Source organism: Camelus bactrianus, chromosome X (assembly GCF_048773025.1).
Source record: "Camelus bactrianus isolate YW-2024 breed Bactrian camel chromosome X, ASM4877302v1, whole genome shotgun sequence".
Classification (NCBI taxonomy): domain Eukaryota; kingdom Metazoa; phylum Chordata; class Mammalia; order Artiodactyla; family Camelidae; genus Camelus; species Camelus bactrianus.
This window is the reverse complement of record NC_133575.1, coordinates 79,847,608-79,871,011: the sequence shown is the minus strand read 5'-3', so window position 1 is coordinate 79,871,011 and position 23,404 is coordinate 79,847,608. Positions and strand designations below refer to the sequence as shown.

The 23,404-nt window shown below is 40.7% G+C and overlaps 1 protein-coding gene across 2 annotated transcripts; it reads right to left on the bottom strand.

The window, feature by feature from the left end:
• Window positions 1–368: 368 nt before the first annotated feature.
• Window positions 369–15,357, bottom strand: TNMD (tenomodulin). 2 transcript variants are annotated; one of them, XM_010969620.3, is made up of 7 exons: window positions 15,067–15,357; window positions 14,768–14,899; window positions 5,978–6,118; window positions 5,658–5,759; window positions 2,614–2,767; window positions 1,065–1,231; window positions 369–750 (listed from the first exon to the last, which is right to left on the bottom strand). In XM_010969620.3, the coding sequence occupies exons 1-7, from the start codon at window positions 15,112–15,114 to the stop codon at window positions 541–543; spliced, it is 954 nt and encodes a 317-aa protein (XP_010967922.1). In that variant the 5' UTR covers window positions 15,115–15,357; the 3' UTR covers window positions 369–540. The 2 variants fall into 2 exon arrangements, with proteins under 2 accessions (XP_010967922.1, XP_045363120.1); XM_045507164.2 differs by lacking the exons at window positions 14,768–14,899; window positions 15,067–15,357 and adding an exon at window positions 7,160–7,339.
• Between the last annotated feature and the right edge of the window lie 8,047 nt (window positions 15,358–23,404).

Below are 23,404 nucleotides of genomic sequence, written 5' to 3'. Positions count from 1 at the left end.
TTGCTGAGTCTGAGCACTTGGAATATTTTAGTGTTGGCCTGCTGTGACTCACTGCCTGTCTAGTGGCTTAAGCAAGTCCACAATATGTCTCTCAGATAATTAAACACTGGGGCTCTGCACAAAAGGACAAGTTTTTACGCATCACTTATGGGGACATTTTAGCAGCAGCCCCTATTTCCACTTTCTCAATACAGCCTAGAGAATACGGTATTTGAGAATCCTTATGCTTTGCCCTTTCCTACTCCCCAAGCCTGATGAAATGCAACTTTTCATAGTCGTCCTCCATGTGAGATAGATCTGCTTCATTTCAGCTGCAGGAAATATTCTCAGCAAACACTTACCCAGTGTGCTCAGCAGCAATCAGGCCATTGATGATGATGTAGAAGTTTATTAGAACATGAAGAGAAGAATTACCTACAAGTAATTCCGGAGTACTGGCTACGAGGAGCCAAATGCCTCATAGGCAGAAATTCATTGAATAGCATGCATTTATTATATGTTGGCTGCCAGAAGTTTAAGCACTCAAGCTCAAACTTGCTGTTAAACCCGCCCCAGCATGCGAGCCACCCACCAGTTGCAAGGCATGATGACACGACAGATAACCCGCCCTCCCTGGTAGCAGTATGGATACGGGTAGTAACCTAGTAAAGGTTCACAGACGCGGCGGCAGTAGCGGTTGCCTCGACGGCAGTAAATACAACAATAACCTCTCTCATCCAGCATGGGGTCGAATTCTATGCCATTTTCGGTCTGAAAGAAGAAGAAGCCAGTGTTGGAAGGGAAGGTTCACTAGGAAAAGGTCCACCAAGCCGGGGAGGACCGTAAGACTATATGGAATTGGGACTGGTGAGAAATTCAGTTCCCGAGCCTGATCTTGGAGATACATCAATAGAGATCAAGGTTGATTTTGAATGAGCCTTCTAAGGATTCCAAATTTCTTAAAATACTTTTTTTTTGTTAAAACAATGAACATTCTTCTTTCAATGACTTTGATCTAAGAGGTAGGGAGTTTTATGCGGGCTCTTTGGTTTTCCTCTAACTAGAATAGCGTGAACATAACTCACATAGTCATTGATCGGGAGGTCTTCCTCACTTGCTTGTCTGGCGTGACGGGTCTTCTCCGCCTTCACTTGAGGGACCACCCACTGCTCATTTTGTTCAATGCCTTTTTTTTCATTGGTAGGAAAATGGAGGTCTTCACCATCCTCCTCAAAGTCTTGTAACTCTGAAACTAAGGTAATAAATACAAAATTGTGATGCCACTGCTTTGCTTGAGGGACAAGCATTGAGGGATAGAGATTTTCATTGTCTTCTCACAGCCCTCGTTTAGGCATGCCTGAACCACTTTTTGAAGCTTCTGCAGCTGTTATTTTAAGGAGATCTTCCAAAACAAATCTGACCATTCCCATGTACACAGACGTCCTTGCTCATTTGGCATCACTTACTGCTTTGCCTTAGCATACTAAATTAAAACCTGAGGACAGGGGACTTCCGTGTCTCCCACAGTGATTTTACCCATGGTAGGTGCCCAGTACATATTTGTTGGTTGCCTGATTTGATTCAGTGCCCTTTGTCCTCCTCCCTCCTCCCTTCTCTTTCCTGTCTTAATTTTTAAAAAAACTTTGTATTTAGAAATAAGCTTAGATTTACAGAAGAGTTGCAAAGAGAGTACAGGATTTCTGTATACCTTTCAGCTAGTTTCACCTAATGTTAACATCTTACACAACCATGGTACAATGATCAAAACTAAGAAATTAGTATTGGTACAGTATAATTAACTAAACTACAGACTTGATTCAGATTTCATCATTATTTCCAGTAATGTCCTTTAGAAGAAGGATGCTCAGGCAGAAGTCATAGTACCCAATCCAGGATACCACACTGCATTTGGTTGCCTTTTTTTTTTAAGGGCAAAGAGCACCAATAGACATCCTCATTGATTAGAGTGGTCTCTCTTGAGTAATAGAGTAATCTATGCTATCCAGAATGAGGGAGGCCAAATTCTGTGCTAGCTGGGCAAAATAAGATGTCCAGGGACTTTTGCCCCCTCTATGGGCTGGCTGGAAGTTGAGAGCTGAACTCTTCTACTCTGCACCGTTAGCCCTCAATTACTTTTATAGTGATTCCTAAAACAGCCATGAAGAAATTTGTATTGCAGTGACTGTCCTATCTTCTGGGGAGAACGCCACCATTTGACATAGAGCACCCTTCTTGAGACAACAGAGCATCACTGTTGGCTCTTCTTTCCTCCCTTCTTGGGTTGGGCACACAGTGGTTTGAGTAATAGTCTGGTAGCCCGACTGCAATGAATATAGATGTGCAAAGAGAGACAGATTAGCTTTTTGCTATCACTACTCACATTAGGGTGGCGTTACCTTTGCTGGGATATTTAAAAGCCTGTCAGCATTAATTTATCTCATTTACAACTTGGCTGTGAAAAATTCCCTCCTCACTGGCAGTCAGCATATACAGTTTCATCTAAGAAGATATAAGCTGACCATTTGTTTTCCTAGAAACGTAGTCTCTGAATACTGGGAACATTAACCTGTTACAGACTTTGGAAAGCAGAGGAGAAAGAAGAGGAGGAGGAGGAGGAAGAGGAGGAGGCCATACCTGCTATTAGAGTGGGATTGATCCAATACATGGTCACATTATCACAAATCTCCAGAATTTTGGAATTTTTAAGAAAGTCTCGGTTTTCAATAGGCTTTTCTGCTGGGACCCAAATCACTGACTGTTCAAAGAAAGTTGTGGTAATTTCTTCATTCTGAGAGAAGAAAGTGGTTCAGGGTGAAGATAGGCAGAGACATTAATACAATGAGTGAGACATTATGGGACACTGGGGAACACCATATTTTGAATCTGAATAAAAATTCCAGTCCCAGGGCTGCCAGTGAACTAGCTCCGTACCTTGCATACAGCAGGCGCCCCTGGGAGAGGTAACAACTGGTCCCTCCCTCTCGGGTCTAAAGTAAGGCTGCTCACTGAAACAGGAGTCTTCTCTGTTACCCTTTCACTTAAGTCAGGATTGCTCGCCATCATTTTCTGGGCCTCCCACTGGGCCATGTATGTTTTGATTTGAGCTTCTGGAACCCTGAGTGATTTACGTTTGTTTCCTTCTTTTCAAATGGATGTTGTGAGTGCCTGCCTTGTTTTAGGCTTATGACTAAGGGTTGCAAGCTAAATTTGATCTCAAGCTGGGAAAAACTCCTATAATCTAAATTGGTGAAATCAGTTAAATTGCGACTGAATTTAATGCTTTGGTTTTTGCAAGACTGACTGTTAATGGTATAGTTGTAGTATAAAAGATGTCTTTTATTTATTTCTTTATTTTTAATTAATCAATTTTTTATTGAAGTATAGTTGATTTACAAGGTTATGTTAGCTTCTGGTGTACAGCACAGTGATTCAGTTATACATATATATTCTTTTTCATATTCTTTTTCGTTACAGGTTATTACAAGCTATTGAATATAGTTCCCTGTGTATTTTAAAATCATGTCCCTTCCTTGTGACTTCACCGGCCTTACTTTACTTTTACTTTAGTCCTTTCATTCTAGATGCTTAGAGTTTGTCTCACAGAGAGTTTTTTGTTTAGGTAGTCTTTCTTATACTGTCAAGAACACTGCCTTCTCTTCTGTTTCTAGTGTTGGAAGCTGTTGTCTTGTATACCTAGCTCTTACTCATTTGTCTCTTGGGCTTTGACATTTTTTTCCTGAGTCTTAATAAGGCTCTTCCTTCTCTCTTTTGTTTCTTTCTAGCTTTATGATTTCAGTGTTTTTATTTGTTCTTGAAATATGGCTTTGTATAATTTTTCTCCTAGTCATTTAAAACTCTCCAGTTTTAGCTCCTTTGTCCTTGAGTCTGTAAAGACCTTGGGATGCATTGAAAGGGACTATATGAAATGAGGTTGGTACGCGGACTCGCTTTGTTAGCAAAATCAGGGCTATTTATATACTTGCTCTGCATGTTTAACATGCACAAATCATGGATACAGTGGAGAGAGAAGTACAGAATAAGAGGCTTTTTGTCATTCAGGACCACAAATTTCTCTCGTAAAGAAAAAATCTGTAGCCTGAATATAAAAAATAGGATTTTCTTGAGGAGAAAGCAATCTCACTCTCATGAGATGAATACTTGTGTTATTTCGACGATCTGCCAAAATTAACTGAAGAATAAGTTAGGGCCAAAATGAGACATTATGGGCCGTTGCCTTTAACTTCTTCAGAAAAAATAAATCCTGCTGTGTCAGTTTGGGATGTCATTGCTGGCTGGCCCTACTCAAATGATTATATTATTTTCTGTAAGAAGCAGCACAGGGTATTGGATAGAATAGCTTTTTAGCCTATTGATTCTCCTTTCATCTTACTCTTGCCTCTGATAGTAATCCCTAATATCCTGCAACTCGTTCTGTTCCTCAGATGCATCCAACTTAGGCTGAATTTTGGGGAAAAGAAAAATCTCCAAAACTTTTCACTGCCATAGACCTTGGGGGCAGAGCATCACCTTTGGGTGAAATCTTCTTTTTCTTAGAAATCTTAGTAACAAAGGTCTATAACTTCTCTGGCCATGAAGATACTAATGGCATGTCTGTGGGAGCCAGTGACAAGCCTGTGATTCAGGTAAGGAAAAGAAAAAAGTGCTCCCAATACCACCCCCCAAAAAATAAGAAAAGTAAAAGAAAAAGCTAAATGAGTGGATAAGAATTAAGAAGGAGAGAGTTGGGAAGGAGAAAAGTGAAAAAGAAGTGGGGAGAGAGAAAAAAAAAAGAAAGAGGTATTTGTAATATATAGAGAAGTCACTGGGGCATTGACATAATCTCATTTTAGATTTGCCAGTTAACACTAACACAAACAAAACCATCCAACATTTGTCTCTTCCTGGCTACAGTCGGGGTATGCAGTCGTAATATGGCCTTAGCCAAGGTTCTCCCTTTTCCCCCACTGAGAACAACACACCATAATTACAGACAGAATATCAGGGAAAATATTAAAAGGGCTTTACTGATAGCTTACTTTAGGCAGTCATCTCCCACCTCCCACTAGGCCTTCAGGGGCCATGTGCGATTGCTCTGGTCCCCTAGGTTACCCCATCCTGGCCCAGCAGTGTGTTTCCAGAGAATTTGTATTACACTGTGCTTCTCACCTTCTTTGCTTTTGCCTGTCCTAGTGAGGTTAAAGGTGGATTACTCCGTTAGCAGCCCAGCATAAAATGGTACGGTGAAGGAACTGAAATGTTTAAAATAGGTGAATGTCACAGTGTGACAAAAGTGGTAAGGATCCCAGGTGGCCTTGGGACTTTTTTGAGGACTTTATCTTAGGCAGGATTGATTTTGTTCCTCTGGCTCACCCCTTTTACTAGACTAGAAGCAAATGGACATACTGTTAATGGATACCCAAGTCTAAAAGTCTAGTGTTGCACTAAAAAGCATGAACTTTAGTTTTTTGAAAGGCCTGAGTTCAAGACCCCAATCTGCTCTTCACCAGCTGTGTAACCTTGGGCAAGTCACTTTCTGAAAATGAGGATGATAATAGAACCTATCTAGAGGGTCGTAGTGAGAATCAAGTGAGAGTAAAATATTTAGTACAATGTCTGATACACAGTTAGCACCCAATAAAATGATAGCTTTTACCGCCACTATTATTACTCTTACATACCTCATCTATTTCTTCCTCTGGTTCAGAAAATTCAGGAATCACTTTAATCTGAGTTTTGATGAAGCATTTTTGAAGACCTACAAAGTAGATGCCAGTGTATCCCTATAAAACAGACCAAAAAAAAAAAAAAAAAAAACAACTTCCTGAAAGAGCCACAATTAATGAGTTTCATGATCTGTCTGGGCCCCAGGCTGGCAAAATTTGAATTCAAAGGGAGAGCTTTGTCTTATCAATTAAATGGAGGCTACAGGCTATTTTTGACTTGACTCAAATGTTCTAATATTCTGTGGGAAGCCTGAGGGGGGAAATATCCAACTTACATTTTTAAAGTCATGTACTTCCAATGTTTCATCAGTGCCATTTCCGCTTCTGAATATTTCGGTTCTGGTCACGGGATCAATTTCCATGTAAATCTTCTTCTTCTCTCCATTGCTGTAGAAAGTGTGCTCCATGTCATATGTCTGGGAGTACAGAGGGAAACAAGCTCTAAGACACTCAGTATGTCCCTTCCTAAGACATTTGAATTGGGTAATATCTGGGGCACCTTCTTTTTCCAGAGCCTTTGTAGAAAGGTGTCATCTCAGCAGCTTGCCGCTGGGAATTCTCTGAGAGTCGAGATTAAAGTGAGGTATTTTTTTTGGCACTGCAGCTGATATGGGGATCCCTTCAGAGCCAGGATTTTGTATTCAAGCCAAGTTGCTGAACTAATTACTAAGAATTCCAACAGTTTTCTTGGCACTCTTGACTAAATAGCAAATGATATTTTGCAAACCAGCCTGTAAGGGATTTTCCCCTTGTGGTAAGCAGGGGAATCACCAAAAACCTATGCTGCTCCTTTAAGGTACCCCTTCCCTTGCCAAGTACCCAGCAGTCACCGCCCCCTGACGCCCCAAGAAATTCACTAGGGCTAAGAGAGAGATTTGAACACATTTAGAACACTTCAGTAGTGCTCTTTATCTCCTTATCCAACCAGGGATTTAATATTGCCTCAGTCGTCTGGAGTCTGTCCTTTGCAGAATCTGAAGACCATTCTCTTTGGCCAGTATTAGGTAATAGTTTTACCATGACCTCACTTGCTTCCTTTTACCCTTTAAACTCCAGGAAATATTTACTGCCTTCCCCTAACCTTCTCTGTTATGAGCTAACCAAACTCGTTCAGCTTATATTCCTGAGTTCTCTTTTCCTAGCCTGATTCAGCTGGCTTCAAGTTCTCGAGATTATCCCGTATACGGAATTCAACGACTGGGTCAAGGGCCCTGCACTGTGTAATACGGAGTCTGCCGAGAGGAACACCTTGGCAAAGCTGCATATCAGGTCGCTCTCAAGCGGTTGAAACAAAACCCCAGACTCTTTCCCACCCTCTAAAAGAGACAATTCTTTTTCTAAGGATCAAGAGGACCTGGTCCCATAGAGTGTCCCAGTTTACAAACAAGCACATTACTTGTAACTGAGGACATATTTATAGCTAAAAGCAAATATAAAAACCTAAAGGAATTCGCTACCTGTCACAAACCAGGCCAGATCTGATGGAGCCAGGTGGAAATCTATCTCATCCCTGTTGTCAGGAGGCCTTCGGCTATCAGATTCCTTCATTTTTTCCTTACAAAAAACATTTGGTAAACTAAAAGCCTGAAAACAGAGGTAATCCACAGAGCGAACGATGCTTTCTCATGCTCCTGTTCCCAGTGGCAGTCTTTTAGAGCTTGCACTGGGTTGGGTTGTTTTTAATGTCTGCCAGTGTCTGTGACTGCATATTTATTTAACCTGGTCAAATTTTCCCCAACTCAAGTAGAAAAACAAGTCAGAAGGGTTCGTAGAAGCAATGTTACTTCAACTGTGAAAAGTTTATGTAGTTGCTGAATAGGAAAACACCAGACAATGTCTTTGACCTCTTGCAGGCCTGCAGTGCCTTGGATGTGGTCAGAACTAAAGTATCTGCCGAATAAGTTTTTCCCAACAATGGCAATTCTCATCTTCCTAAGGAGAGATTTCGAACATTGGCAAGGTCTTTTAAGAGACCATAGTTTAAAAGGGGAAGGAAGGCAGTGTTTAGAATCTTCCAGCAGCTGCAGAGTTAACACAGGAAGTCTGGCCTGGTTTGTGACAGGTAGCAAATTCATCTAGGCTTGTTATTTGCTTCTAGTTATAAATTTGTCCTCAGTTCCAGCTCTGCGGCCAGCTTGAGAAACTCCTACCTACGGCAACAAATTGAGCTCTCAGTTGGCCTGACCTGAGGAGAGGAGAGAGGCATCTACTCCAGACACAGGCTTGTCAGATCTCCCACTAGGGGGGAATTTCTTTAGAAATCCTATCCATTGTTGAGACAAATGTTGACACCACTAGTCATTGGGGGTGGGGTGGGGTGTTTGTTTCATCAGTAGCACTACTGATGGATTGTTGCACGGAAAAATGAGGTTAGAGACTAGGGGATGTTGGAACACTGCCTACCTGGGCAAAAGAGAAAATACAGGCTGGATTTTCAATCATTGGTAGAAGACTATGGAACCATACTGGTGACATTTAGGAGTTCAGTGTACTTCTGTGGAATGAGTTTTCCTGCACTGTTGGCAATGCACTTCACTTGGACACCTTGCTAGATGAAACCTATTGGAAACTGCCAAGCTCAGCAGATCTTGATTATTTTCAACATTCCTTCAACGAAGGTTTGTGTGTGTGTGTGTGTGTGTGAGGAAGGGAGGAAGGATCCGTTCTGATTGTATTTACTAACCAGCATGTATGTTGCCTTTTTTGTTAGCCATGGCAGTGGGATCAGAATGACTTCATGTATATGTGAATTCTGGGTGGAGGTGGGGGGTTGGGGAGCTATAAATTCACTCAGATGGAATTCAACTATCGAAGGTGTCCTTTTGGAACAGACTGTCCTTTGTCTAGGAAGATGATGCTGGTGGCCCGCTTTGGACTGTTCAGGGATGGGCTTGAGCAAATCCAGACATACTGTCTCATCCAGGTCCCAGTGGAGTGCAGTGCCTGGGTAATGGCTATGCAAGCTTCACTGAGCTCATGCCTTTGGCTTCAGAGGGACTTTACTAAGCTCACTGGCTTAGGGACTGAGGGTCTTTCTGGAGATGAAGGAATAAATGTTAGTTTTGTCTTCTCCTGGTGCAAACTAAAGCAGAGACATCACGACTGCCTGAGAGAGGTGTGACTGGGGCTCCCAGTAGCTCATCTCAGACTGCCCCCAATTCAGTCTTATTCCAGGAATGACAGAGCAGGGACAGAGTATGACAAAAAGTACACTTCCGCCAAACTGGCAAATAGGGAAAGATCATCTTTGGTGCTTCTAACTTCCCTTTTCTCTTCTTTTCACATCCTTTTCACTTTATACCTTTCTAGCCCTTCCCCCTCCCTCTATACCTTTGTCTGCTGTCTAGACATCATGGTGTTTCAGGTACCTTATATCAAAGAAGAAACCGAGGGTGGAGGAGGGTATAGCTCAGTGGTAGAGTGCACGCTTAGAGTGTACGAAGTCCTGGGTTCAATCCCCAGTACCTCCATTAAATAAATAAATGAATAAACCTAATTACCCTCCCCCCCAAAAGAAGTTGATCTGACAAATGACTTCACACTAAGTTATTAGTGATGGGTATTTGTCTGTTTAAAAAAACTGAATGTAATACTTACTCAAAGAAATGAATTACTAATGGTGGACTTTAAGCACAGTGGCACTAGGAATAGGAGATATTTTAGGGGCAAGGGCATCTTTCCAGCACCACTGAAACGGGTTCCAACTCCATCCACATAGAAGACTGGTTTTAACTACTAGAACACTAGTGTGGAACAGGGAAGCCAATGGGGTGGCCTACGACTCAGAAGTGAAATGAGATTGATATGTGGTGAAGCCCACGTGGTGATGGATGTAAGAAGACCACCCTGACAAAACATGGAGAGAGCGCAAACTCATTTGTCTTCCCTGCCTAAGTATTCTTTCCTCAGTCCAGTTAAATCCTCCACTCAGGCAGCAAATGAGCCCTAACATCCCCCTCTCACAGTTTGCTGTGTTTTCTGGCCTCAATTTGTGACAATCTCTGCGATCAGAAAAGAGAGCTTTTTATAAAGAGTAAAGCTGCCTCAGACCTCAGCGTGATGGATCTGTTTGGGCGCAAGTTGCTTTAGTCTGTCCTGAAAGGGATTTGAGGACATTTGGCTTCGTTTTTTTTTTTTTTTTTTTTTTTGAAGCCTGTGATTAATCTCGCTGTTCTGCTCTCCACCTTCATTCTTTACTGTCTGTTTATGAGGTACACTTTCCAAAGGTGAGATACATGCTCGGCATAGCTGGCTAGCAGGTGTTAGGTTGGAAGGAAGGGGAGGGAATGCGTTGTGCCATATTATTACCGACCTAGCCTGTGGGAATTAAAGGGCCTCTGGGTATTTCTTTAACCAACACAGAGCAGACAGATTATTTCTTATGCAAAGTCAGACTTCTGCATCTTCCATCACCAGTTCTCAGCCCTGACAAAAATTGGCATAAGCAGCACAGACATTCTTCTTTTTTCAGAAAGAAAGAAAGGAAAAAAATATTTTTTTCCTCCACAGATTCAAGCTGGCTGGGAAGTTTTCCCCTCCCCACTGCCTTCACCACTCCTTATTCTTAAGTGCAGCAGACAGATAAGAATAGTGTGAAGAACCCCTAGACCAGGTTCTAGTCCTAACCTCAACTCTGCCACTTGCACTTTGTGTCCCTTTGGGCAAGTCACCAAGTAGCTTTGGAGGCTTGGCTCTTGTCTTTATCTCTCACCCCTTGCCGGATGCAATGTTGAATAGTTGACAAAGTCAGTGCTGCTCGGATTTGGGCTGGCATCTGTCGAGTTGACCATTGGACTGCTTCTACCTGGGCAGCTTTCCCCCAACAGTAGCCCCAATCCCCCTCTCAGCCACTAAGGGACAGCTCCCTTTGAAGACCTAGGTTTCTCTGGCTGGTGCCAAGTAAGTGGCTCAGCTCAGCTGACCTAGGAGAATGAAGGGACATGCGAATGTGCCCTTTGTAGCCAGCTGTACACAATTGCTGCCACTCCACAGTAGCCCAGAGCAAGAGCTGGCCCATGATGATTGCTGTACCAGGGTGGCTTTTGCTCCTGCAGTGGTTTGGGAGGAAAAGAAAATGAAGAGATGTCTTTCTAAAAACGCTGACGTGGCACCATCTAATGAAGTTCAGTCCCCTGGCTAATGAGATTCCAGCTCCAACTCCAACTCTTTCTTTGAGAGTGTGAAATGCTTCTCCAGACCCACATTTCCCCCACCAGACTGCTGTGTAGGAAAGCCCAGGGAACTCAGGGAAGAAAGTCATATCCTCTGTGTGCCTAGAAGAGGAGTGAAGAAAGTTGGTCTCTGGCCAATGCTAACATTAGAGAAATGGGCCCAAGAAAGCTAGATCCAGACTTAGTAGGAAAGTCCTTTTTTTTTTCATTCCGGGCAAAGGATTTTCAGCCTAGAGTGATATTGGGCTTGCAATCCTGAGTGAAACTCTTAACGGTCATCTGTAGGTGAAGTGAGGGGGATGGCAGAAGGATGCCCACCCATCCCCACCACGTCTCATCTCGTACTGCTAGGATGTACCAGCTGAGGGGACGTCCCCAAGAATCTGTGGATTGCAGTGAGGGCCTTAGGACTTTTGCTTTCCAAATGACTCTAAAGTCACCAGGCAGGAATGGCAGCATTTCATGTATTTAATTTGTCATCCTGTGTCATTCTACAGAAGACTGGAGGGGATAGGCTACAAGGTCTGTGTGACATCTGTTGGTTTAAGGGCTGGCATTTTTATTCCTTGTTTTCTCCATGTTGGATTAATTAGCTAGGGAGTGGACTGCTGATGGTTTCAAGTGAAATGTGTAATACAGGCAGCTTTGAGCAAGAATGTTTCTCTAGGGAATCTGCTTCAAAGACGCCTGGCAGTGGAGCCTCGTTGTGGAGCACTGTCAAAAATCTCTGGGACTGAATAGGTCCCCTCTGCTCGGGTAAGAGAGCTGACTGCAGAGCTCGATGAACTGGCTTTCACTCAGCTCAGGTGGCTCCTGTGTGTGGCTGTGGGCTGGGGGGTCTGTAGCCTGTAAGGGAGTGCAACAGCCCTCCCAGAGGCAGCCCTCCTTGTTTCACTTTATTCTGCTCTCTCTCCCTCTCCCTCCTCTTCCCTCCCCTCCTCCCTCCTGTGTGCTGGGGCATCCTCACGCCTGAGGTGTGTGAGGAGAAGGAGTCAAGCATGCCTTACTCCCTCTTTGAGATCAAGACTCTGGACCTTTTGTCCACACCAAGGTGGGAGGTAGTGAAAGGAGGAGGGGGGAACTTACTGGCATGGAAATGTCAACACCAGATGTGGAATGTTAAATAAATGCTTTATTATAAACAGATGTCAAAATAAATAAATAAATAAAAAGGAGATGTGATGGAGGCCAGAGGACTGAACACTAAGAATTGGAGGCTGCCCCGGGACGGCAAACAAATCACTGTCATCTGTAAGCACAGCAGCATTGCCGGTTCTCGCCACCAAGGGCCCGACAGTCCCCATAGGTCCTACAGGCTTGTAAAGGGAAGTCCAGAAGAGCCTGGGTTTTAATTTGCTAACTGCTGTTTCCTGCCAGGCCATACTCTTAAGGGGAGCCTCTTTAATTCGTGCAAGATGCCTGGATCCTTTGCCTCTGCAAATCTTCTTCCAAGACTAATCTGACTACTCTTCACTTCCCAGCATTCGTAAGTCAGCTCTGAGGCAGGCTTACTGGCAGCCTTAGCCATTGGAAACATAGATGCTCCCTTGGGCTCTGTGTCTGGGAATTGAAGGTAGTAGACAGAGTAAAGCATCTGCATTTCCAGCTGGTTCCTCGGTTTGCAATGGACCCAGCCTGGGCTTGTGGTGAAGGCCAGGATTTAAATATCAAAGACAATAAATTGCGACTCCCCACTGGAATGGAAAACAAACGACCTTTGTTCATGGTAGAAAAACTTGCCTCAGGAGACACCTATTTATTGTCTTTTACCAGATTACTTTGTGATAATTTTGTTCATTTCTGAGAATCCCTTTGCTAAAAAATTACATCCTAAGATGGATTACTTCTTAAGAGATTTGGCTCTTGATAAACTTCATTCGGTAGCATACCCCATCTCTGTTGTGCATGCACTGCCCGGTTTTACATTTGGTTTAAGGAATCACAGGATTTATCCTTACAATCCATTAAAAAGGAACCGACAGAGTGAGAGGCAAAGATGATATAATACAGAAGCGGAGGGCATCATGGGCCCCATTAGTGAGCTTGACACCTTGCAAGATAAAAGCAAGGTCCTGACCTAATCATTTATAGTTGCACTGAGACAAATAGCATTGTAAGTTTAGAAAAACACATAAGCTCTTTCAGAGCGGCATTTGCAATCCCTACAATAAAACAAAAAACGCCCTCTGGCCCCATGGTTAGGCAGGCATGTATGGATGAAAGTCAAAGGGCTAGCTACCTACTACACTCAGTTAAGTACATTATGGCCATGGAAGGCAAGAGGGTTACTTGTCCTCTAACTCATCCGTAATTGTCAAGAGGACTTAAGATTCAATGTGTGGGGCAGCATGTCACCTTGGGAATTAGCTAAGTAATAGCAAATTGGATCGAAGGCATTTTGGCACTCTCACTCACTTGCTGTTTCTTTCCTGATCTCAGTGGCTTTGCTCAGCTTGCTAGCCTGGCTTCTCTAGAAAGACATGTAAACGGTAAGTAGTTCAGAAGCAGAGTAGTGAGAGAGCTAAGAGGAAAGGCTAACTATAGGTAATGCATAGGGCTTAAAATCCTTTCTGGAACAAGGTATAAATTTAAAAAATGCAAGCAAACAAAGTTTGCTTCTTCCTACTTAAACATCCTCCTTCCTACTTAAACTTGATAAGGTAGCCTCTGGCACTAAATCCAAGTGGGTGTGGCAGAAGAGGTGAAGAGTCCAAAGATGGCTATGCCTTACTTCTCTTTTTTCTTCTGGATACTTGTCCAGTTGATTTTCTATTTTCTACAGCACCTCCTGCCCCTCCTCCACCTCTCCTTCCTCATTGACCCATATTCTTTCCTCTCTGCTCCTATCACTCCTTTGGCTCCTATTGGTTCATGCCAACCCACTGTCTTCCTGTGTTTCATCCTCCCTCCTGGATTTGTGCCTTTCCCTTCCTACATCTGTTATCAAATCCCAATGAGCATCCCCATGACAACAAATGAATAACAACACTAACAACAACAACATCCCACACTCAGAGAGAAACATGTGGCAAAGCCCGAAAACCATCTTCACACCTCCTAGCTTGTACATTTATTAATTCTCTTTCAAATGGAAATTGTTGGCATGAAACACTCTCTGATTTTCCTTGGGTCACATCTAAGCGTGTCCACTGTGTGTGAGCCCGGAAGTAACAATAACACTCAGGTACACTAATGTCAACTACACTGGCCAGCCAAGTGCCACCAAATAATCTTCATATCAGAAGCATTCTGAGATACCTGTAATTACTCACTTGGTGTCACTTGATTCTACCTTTTGACATTACTGTCTCAGCAGGACAGCAATGATCGTGGCTGGGAAGAAGTTGAAACGCTTTAGAGTTTTTTTTTTTTTTTGAGTCACAAATAAATGTGAATTCAGGTATGAGAACTGCTCCTTCTGAAAAGGAGTTTGCTGCTGGTCCTCACAGCAGACGCATTAAGTCAGAAACATAATCCCGGAAAATCCTTTGCTGCCATTTCTGGTGGTTTCTTCTTATGTGGTAGTATAATTACTTTTCCATCAGTTTCTGCCCAGATAATTGAAAGAAAGATGGAAAGTATTTTTTTCTTACAGTAACATTTTTGCTTTTAGGCGGAATCTTAACTTCTTAAAGCCAAGCATTATAAAAGAATGGGTAATTCTGCGTCTTATCATTACTAACTCAAATGCAGAAAACACATTTTTTCTCTTATCAAAATAATTAGGCAAATAAAAGAGTTAAATCTTGATTCAGTTCTTCATACCACCAGAAAAGAAACACAAAAGGAACTTAATGATTTTCATTCTCAGAGTAATAATACACATGTCAATCACTAACTAAATTAAATCAAACTCAAAACAGAAACATTCAATAATAATGTGCATTTACTTACTTTTTTGGGAGTCTCGGGCCAGAAGTGCTTGCCCCCCCAAAACAGGACAATTAGAGTTAGGGCGAGGATACCGAACACCAATCCACAAATTTTAAGGGATTTACATATCTTCTTGGATTTAAAAACTTCTGCCTAAGCAAAGAACAGAGAGAATAAAACAATACACAATAGCCCTTAAAATAGCAAGCCATAATTCAAAGTCACTTTTGATTTCACTTTCTAATGTTCACATTGCAATACGATAAATCTGTGAAACCATGCTTCTGCTTAAAAGGGAAAAAAAATATGAATCAACTTACGTTTAGAATGTGACAGTCCTCACAGTTCTCTGGAGGATTCTTTGCCATGGTCTCTCAGCACACAGTACTCCTTCCCTGCTTTGAGAGGACTGAGAGACCACTGCTGAGGTGGAGTTGCAAGTGAGTCGGCTAACAGATGCCAGAGGAGAAGCTGAATTTATACGGCTCAAAGATGTCATACCAGAGCCTGAGGGAGCCCAGGGGGCTCCTGGGCTGCGATTTGTTACATAGAGATACCCATATATGTATATAACTTCTGTGCACAGAATTCCATCCAGAATGGCAAAGACAGAAGGTTATAATGAAAACTATTGTCCCGGGGGTTGGTTTGGAAGGGAACCAAGCCTAGGACACATTGAAATGATTTTTCACTATGAACTTAAAATATCAGTCGCAATACATGCTGCACATTCCAGAAATAAGCAATCAAAAGAAAACAAAAGGAATGAAGTTCTAATTTCAATTCCATTTGATCTGACAAATATTTATTTCAGGGATATTAAATGTCAGGCACTGTGCTTGGTGTCGGAGATTCAGAAACAAATAAGGTATTGCCTTCTCCACTATATTAAAGCTATTTGAGGACTGAGATTAATATGTACTCAACTAATTGTAATCAAAAACAAGATTTAAAGGGTTAAACATAAGTTTTTTGCCTCTCTCTTCATCTCATATCTCTGATTGTTTTCCTTCCCTAGGTTCTCTTCCTAAGTATGTTTCTTAATTTTGATATTCCTTATGGTCCTATCCTTGATGATCTTATTCTATATATACACTTCTCAGGTGGTCTCATCCACTCCTACACTTTAAAATATCACCTATATATCAATGATTTCCAAATCTCCATCTACAACCCCATTTTATCTTTTGAATTTCAAAGCCATTTGAATATCTCTACCTTGAGGTACCTCAGGAATCTCAAAACTCAACACGTCCCACATCAAACTCTGCTTCTTTCAACATCCTCTTCCCTCAACCTACTTTCCCCCCATCTTCTTTTTGTTTTTTTCCAGTGGAACTGAATAGACAGCTCAGAAATAAACCCACACACCTACAGTCAATTAATCTGTGACAAAGGAGGCAAGAATATACAATGGAGAGAAGACAGTCTCTTCACCAAATGGTGTTGGGAAAACTGGACAGCTGTAAGTAAATCAATGAAGTTAGAATACTCCCTCACACCACACACAAAAATAAACTCAAAATAGATCAAATACTTAAACATAAGACAAGACACTATAAACCTCCTGGAAGAAAACATAGGCAAAACATTCTCTTTCCCATATTCTCAATCTTGGTTGGTGGCTGTACTAGTTTGGTGGGACTGCCACAACAAAGTATCATAGACTGGGTGGCTTAAACAACAGAAATTCATATTGTCACAGTTCTGGAGACTAGAAGTCCAAGATCAAGATCTCAGCAGAGTTGGTTTCTCCTGAGGCCTCCTTCCTTGCCTTGTAAATGGCCTTCCTTGTGTTCACATGGTTATTCCCCTTCTGTGCATACATCTGTCCAAATCTTCATTTTTTATAAGGACACCAATCATACTGGATTAGGGCCCATCCATACAACTTTATTTTTCCTTAATTACCTCTTTAAAGACCCTATTTCCAAATTCAGTCATATTAAAAAATAGTGGGTGTTAGGGCTTCAATATATGAATGGTGGGGAAGGGGCACAATTCAGTCCATAACAGTGGAACCATCACTCACCCAGGCTCTGGAACCAGAAACCTGTGGTTTATCTTAGACCCCCCTCTCATTGTCCCATTCCATTATCCAATTAGTGACCAGGTCTTTTTGATTCTAAATTCTTACATCTTTCAAAGCCATTCTTATCTCCCCATATTGGCTTCTAAAGCCTTAGTATAGGTTGTCATCTTCTCTGATGAGTCTCAAATCCATATCTCTAACCTAGGATGTCCTTAGGGCTCCAGATCCATGTGTCCATCTAACCTGCTAGACATCCCCACTTGAATATCCCACAGGTAGCTCAAATACCACATGTTCCAAACTGAATTATCTCCCCTTCCAAATATATTCTTCTTCCTACATTATTTCTCTCACTGAATGACATGATGATACATTTCTAGAATAGAAACCTCCAAATGATCCTTGCTTTCTTTCTTTCTTGCCTAATTAGGCCTCAATGCCTAATCAATTATTAAATCCAGTCAATTTTGTCTCTGAATTATCACCCCAATCTTATTCTCTCTATCCTCAATTTCCACTGTCTTAGTTGAGGTTCTCATAGCTACTTCTATTGTTGTAATAGACTCCTAACTGGTTTCCTTGCTTCCAATCCATTGCCTTCAAAATGATCTTTTCTAGGACACAAACCTGAGGATAACCTCTCCCCTGATTAAAATCCTTCTATGTCTATCCATTGTCTATAAAATCAAAGCTACTTATGGTGACATCATAGACACTTCATGGTCTGGACCCTGCCTAATCTCTCCAGCCTAGATTTTGGACAATTTCCACCATAGAGATAGAGCCAACTGGGTGTCTTATCTGGGCAAGGCCTTGGAGCAGGTATGCATGACTTCATCTGCATCCTAACATCTCGAGGAAGAAAAGTAATTTTCTAATTGTTGCAGACGTGCTCATGTATGAAATTGATTATGGAAGTTATGAACTATAAGCCATGGTTCTATTTGTTCTACAATTCTTTGGTCAAGCTTAAAAAAGAAGGAGAAGAAAGCCATGAGAGCAGTCTTATGGAAAAACCCATGTTTACTGTGTTAGATGGTTCCTCCTCAACAATGTTACTCACGCTATGCTTCCAATGCCTTCTTTACACTTTATGCCTTATTGATTCTAGGCACTCTGCTTTTTCACTTTACAGGGTATTTTCACATGCTATATTCTTTGCTTGGATTTCCCTTCCTCCGCTTGTCTACCTGAAAATTCCCATTTAGCCTTCAAAATGCTGCCTAATTGTTGCCAGCTCCTGAAGGACTTCCCTGCTCTCATCTCTACCACTTCATCGACTTCATCACTCTTTCCCTGGTTCTATTTTCACATCTTGCACATACTTCAAATGTTGTGCTTATTATACTGCATTATAATTAGTTTTTATGTGTTTTTCTTCTGAGCAGACTTCAAGATCCTTTAAAACATGCCTCATTTGTTAAAAGGATTAAATTAAAACAGAGGTCAAAGCAATATGCCATGGAACCATAGAGGGAGGAGTGATTAAGTCTGATTCAGGAGAGCAGGATAAATGGCACAAAGCAAACAAAATTTTAGTAGATTTTTCATTTATTAGCACTCTATGTGGTAGGCACTGTTATAGGGGCTAGATATATATTTAGTAGTGAACAAGACAAACACAGTCCCTGACCTTGTAGAGCTCAGAGGCTAGTTGGGGAGACAGAAGTTAAACTAAAAGGGAAAAGAAAGTCCTGTAAATAAATAAAAATATATAAATAATGAAACATGTTAAGAAGGAAAATTTCATGGTATTGTGAAAGCACCTATTTTGGATTGTGGAGGTGATCGGGACGTCTATGCTAAAGAGGTATCCTTTAGGCTCAGATCTAAATAATGAGTAGAAGGTAGTCTGTGAAGAATAGGAAAAAGATTATTCTAGCCAGAGGGAACAGCACATGCAAATACCTTGAAGCAGAAAAGAGGTCGTGTTTGAAGAGTAGAAGGAAAGTCAGTAAGGTGGTAATATAGTAAATGAGGAGGAGAGTTGCTTGAGAGCCTAAAGAGCCTAAAGAGGTAGGCAGGGACCATATCATATGAAATTGTATCTATTAGGAACTGTTTTTGCCTGCACATAACAGAAACCAGCTTATGATGGTTTAACAAAATAAAGGGTTTATTTTTCTGACTTAAAGGAGCCTCATTGTCATCAGTTCAGACTCATGCAAATTTCAGGACCCAAGCTTCTATCTTTTTGTTCTATGATCCTTTGAGCATGGCTTCCATCTTCATGCTTCCAAGATGACCGTTCTACTTCCAGGCAGCAAAAGGAGAGAATGCAAAGGGCAAAAGACATGTGACAGCCGAGTCTGTCTCTTTCCATCAGGAAAGCGACTGTTTTCCTGGAAGCCCTATCCTGTAGATTTCCTCTTATCTATTGGCTAGAACTGGGTTTGGCCACCCCTAGCTATAATGGAGGATGAAGAGCTTTTATTTTCAACTCAGCCTCTTATGACTCCTAAGAAAATCCTGATTTTATTATAGAAGGGGGAAACATATTGGATAGGCAATTTGCAGTTTCTGCCATAAGGGGTAAGGGGTTTCTTAGTTTATTCTAAGAACAGTGGGAGTTCATTGAAGAGTTTAAGTAGGGGAGATACACAATTTCTTTTATGTTTATTACCATCTCTCTTGCTGCTGTGAGAAGGATGAATTTTACGGGGGCAAGAATTTTTAAAGTTAGAAGCTGATTGCAAGAGATGATGGTGGCTTGGGTTGAGGAAGTAGTAGTGGAGAGAAGTAGATGGATTTGGGATATACTTTGGAGGTAGCAGGTACTTGGTGATGAACTGGATACACAGGGTGAGAGAAAGGGAGGAATGAAAAATGACTCATGTGTTTCTGGTTTGTGTGTTTGGGTGGAGAGTGGTGCCATTCACTGGGATTAGGAAACATGAAGGACCAGTTTTGGGTGATGGCTATGATTCTGGACATGTTGAAACTGAGGTGTTTATGAAGCATACAAGAGGAGATGTCTTGCTGGCAGTTGAACATATGTGTCTGGAGCTCAGAAATAAACCCTGCAGTGGAAATACAGATTTGAGAGCCATTTACCTGTGGATGGTATTCAAAGCTATGGAGTTGATGACATGGTCTAGAGAGAGAATGCAGAATAGAAAGTGAAAAAGTCTCAAGACTGACCACTGTGGAATCTTCAAGAGTAATTTATTTAAAAATATACTTTTAGAATGGCACTCACATTTTTGTAAAAAATACTCATTATTAAACAAGGAAGCAATATAGAGAAGTGCAAAAAAGAGGGGAAAAATACCTCCAAATCTGCACTAACCAGAAATAACCATTATTGTGCCTCAGTTTCTTTATTTGAATAAAAGTGGATAAAAATACTAACTATTTATAAGATTGTTGTGATAACTTAATGAGATAATTTAAAGTGCTTACTTTGCTATCTGGCAGATAAACATTAATTACTAAGATTAATGAACATTATTCTGGGCATCAATTTTATTATAAAAGAGTAAGAAATGGATAGATAGAAAATTTCAATAGAAATAGTATACATACTCTTTTTAAAAGTATGAAATTTTAAAAAATGCTTGAACAAAAGAAAAATAAATCAAAGTGAAAGTAAAGAAACTGATAAACTTCTGATAAATGTTTCTTCCCCCTCAAGGAGTAGTAATCTCTGAAAGACTATTTTAAAGTTAAGATCAAAGATTTGGAAACTATAAAGAGGTTATAGTTATTATATTTTTATCTCTATGTTTCAATTTTTGATAGTGTTAGACTGATTCCCTGGGTAGTTGGTAAAGAGCATGGGTTCTGGAGACAGCTTGCTTGGGTTCAAATCAGCTCTGCTACTTACTAGCTACAGGGTGGGCAAATTAGTTTATCTCTATGTTCCTTACTTAGTTTTCTCATTTTTAGACTGGGGATTAAAAAGTGTCTACTTCATTGGGTTATGAGGAATGAAAGAATTACTACATATGAAATACTTGGCACACAGCCTGGTTCAAAATAAACTATTATTATAAATATGAGGAAATAAGCTATCATTATGAAATATGACGAGGGGCATTTCTCCTCCCATCTCTTTTGTTAGCTGTATTATTATTTATACCTTCTCATAGTTTATAACATTTACATTCTGTTCTTCACCTAGAATTCTCTAATTTGTTTGGTCTTGGTTCTGTATTTAAATCAATTCAGTGCTTACCACTAGTCTTTTCATCGCAGCTTTTTATTCCTGAGTTCTTTGTTTTGATACATCTCTTGGTTGTCTAGATTTTATCAGCTATTTTTTTAAGCAGCCCTCATGAGTGTTGTATTTCTTGAACTTTTGCATGCTTGAGAATATCTGTCTGTTGAAGGGCAAAATAATAGGATAGAAAATTTTGGAGTCATACTTTGGTTTCCTCAGGAGTTTGTCAATATTTCTCCATTATCTTTGGCATTGTGGTTACACTTTTCACCATGGCCTCGACATTCACCCTTCAGCTGGCTGGATTTCATTGTAGAAATTCCAGCATTAGAAGTCAAATGATGGAGGAGGAGGAGCTGGCAAAATGAGATTGAAATAGAGTGGCCAGGAAAATGGCAGAAAAACACTGAGGTGTCACAAAAACCAAGAGAAGAGGATGTTTAACAAAGATGGCAGTGGTGAACTCTGTCAAAAGCTTCTGCGAGGTCAAAAGGCTGTTAAAAATAAGATTTGGCAGGGGGGTGGGTAGAAGAGCATTTTGAGCTGCAAACGTGCACTTCCCCTTATATGAGCAAAGTCATGTAAGTTTGTGTTTGGGGTGTGGGAGTACTGAGCGGTCCATTGTAGGAGGAATATTGATTGTGGGGAGAGATGAAGTTATGACAGATCATGTTACCCAGATCTTTTTCTCTCAGGCTGCCTTGTTTTTCTTTTTGTCTTTCCATCTAACTCTTCACCTGGGTTAAAGAAAAATATCTCTGAGTTATCTTTTTGGCTCCCTTCTTCAATGTCTTCTATATTTTTCTGTTTTTTTCCCTTTGAAATAAAAAGAATTGGATTTTCAGTAAGGTTCTGTCCATAAGTCAATTAATAAATTCAATAATTATTGGCTGTAGATTGGGAATACTGCAGTACATAAAACACGTGTAGTGGAGGAGACAGGCAAACCAACCATCACAGCCTAGTGTATGCTCTGTGCTATCTTAGGGCAGTACAGGGTGCTTGGGAACACAGGAGAGAGTCTCTAATCCAGCTTTGCATGGTTATAAAGAGGGGAAGGGTACTCAGGGCAGGCTTCTAGGAGTGAAGAAATCAAGACTTGGACGATGAATAGCCCGGCAAAAATGTTGACAGAGACAGTGTTCTGGGCAGAGGGAAATCATGGACAACAGCTTGAAAACGTGAAAGACAATGGAATGTTTGAACAACTGAAAGAATTTTAGTGTGGAAGGAGTGTTTAAATTTTTTTTCCATCACCAAAGAAGTGCAGCTTTACTGACAAATAGTCTATCAAAAGTAAAAAGTAAAAAAAAAATCAAAAGGTTTTCACCCACCTCTACAAGTCCTCAGAATTAACCACTAAGAGTTTAATGGGTATTATTTCATATCTGTTACTATTCAAGTGAAAATTCACACTCACATATACATGTATGTATATATGTACACAATATTAATAGTTTTTAAAATATATCATCTTGTAAAAGCATCCATGTTTGTCTGCTACTTGATCTTGCCACCTGGAACTATATCAAAGACATCATTCCTTGTCAATACAAGAAGACTTTATTAATAGCAGAATAATATTTTATATACAATGGGATGTACTGTAATTTATATAACTGGCTATCTATTGACGGCCATTTAGGTTACCTCTAATTTTTTGAGATGATAAAGAATGCTCCAATGAGCCTACTAGTATATTGTAAATATCTTTGCCCACTTCTACAAGCATTTCTGTAGGATACAGATTCTTAGTAGGGTGTTTTAGTTTCCTAGGGCTGCCGTAAACAACCACAAACTTGGTGGCTTAGAACAACAGAAATTTATTCGCTCATGGATCTTGCCTTTTTCTAGCTTATCATAGCTCTGGGCAGTCCTTGGCATTCCTCGGCTTGTAGCTGACCTTCTTCCTTCTGTGCGTGGATCTGTGTATCTTCAAATCTCCCTTTCCTTAAAAGGATGGCAGTCACTGGATTTAGGCTGAAAATATTATTTCTCATTTTAATTGTAGTCCTATTAGTTTTTCTTCTGTGAGTTGCTTGTTAAAATCTGTTGCCCATTTCTAATGTTTTTTAAATTTGATATTTTTATGGAGCTATTTCATGTACCATAAAAATGTGCCATTTAAAATTGTACAATTCAGTGGTTTTTAATATATTCAAGAGTTGTGCAACCTTTATCACTATCTAATTCCAGAACACCTTCATCATGGTTCAAAGAAACCATGTACAAGTTTTTGTGTGAATATATGTTTTAAAATTCTCTTGAAAAAACAAAAAATAGACTATATGATCCAGCAATCCTGCTCCTGGATATATATCTGGAGTAAACTCTAATTCAAAAAGATACATGCACCTCAATGTTCATAGCAGCATCATATACAATACCCAAGACATGGAAACAACCTAAATGTCCATCGACAGATGACTAGATAAAGAAGTTGTAGTATACTTATACAATGGAA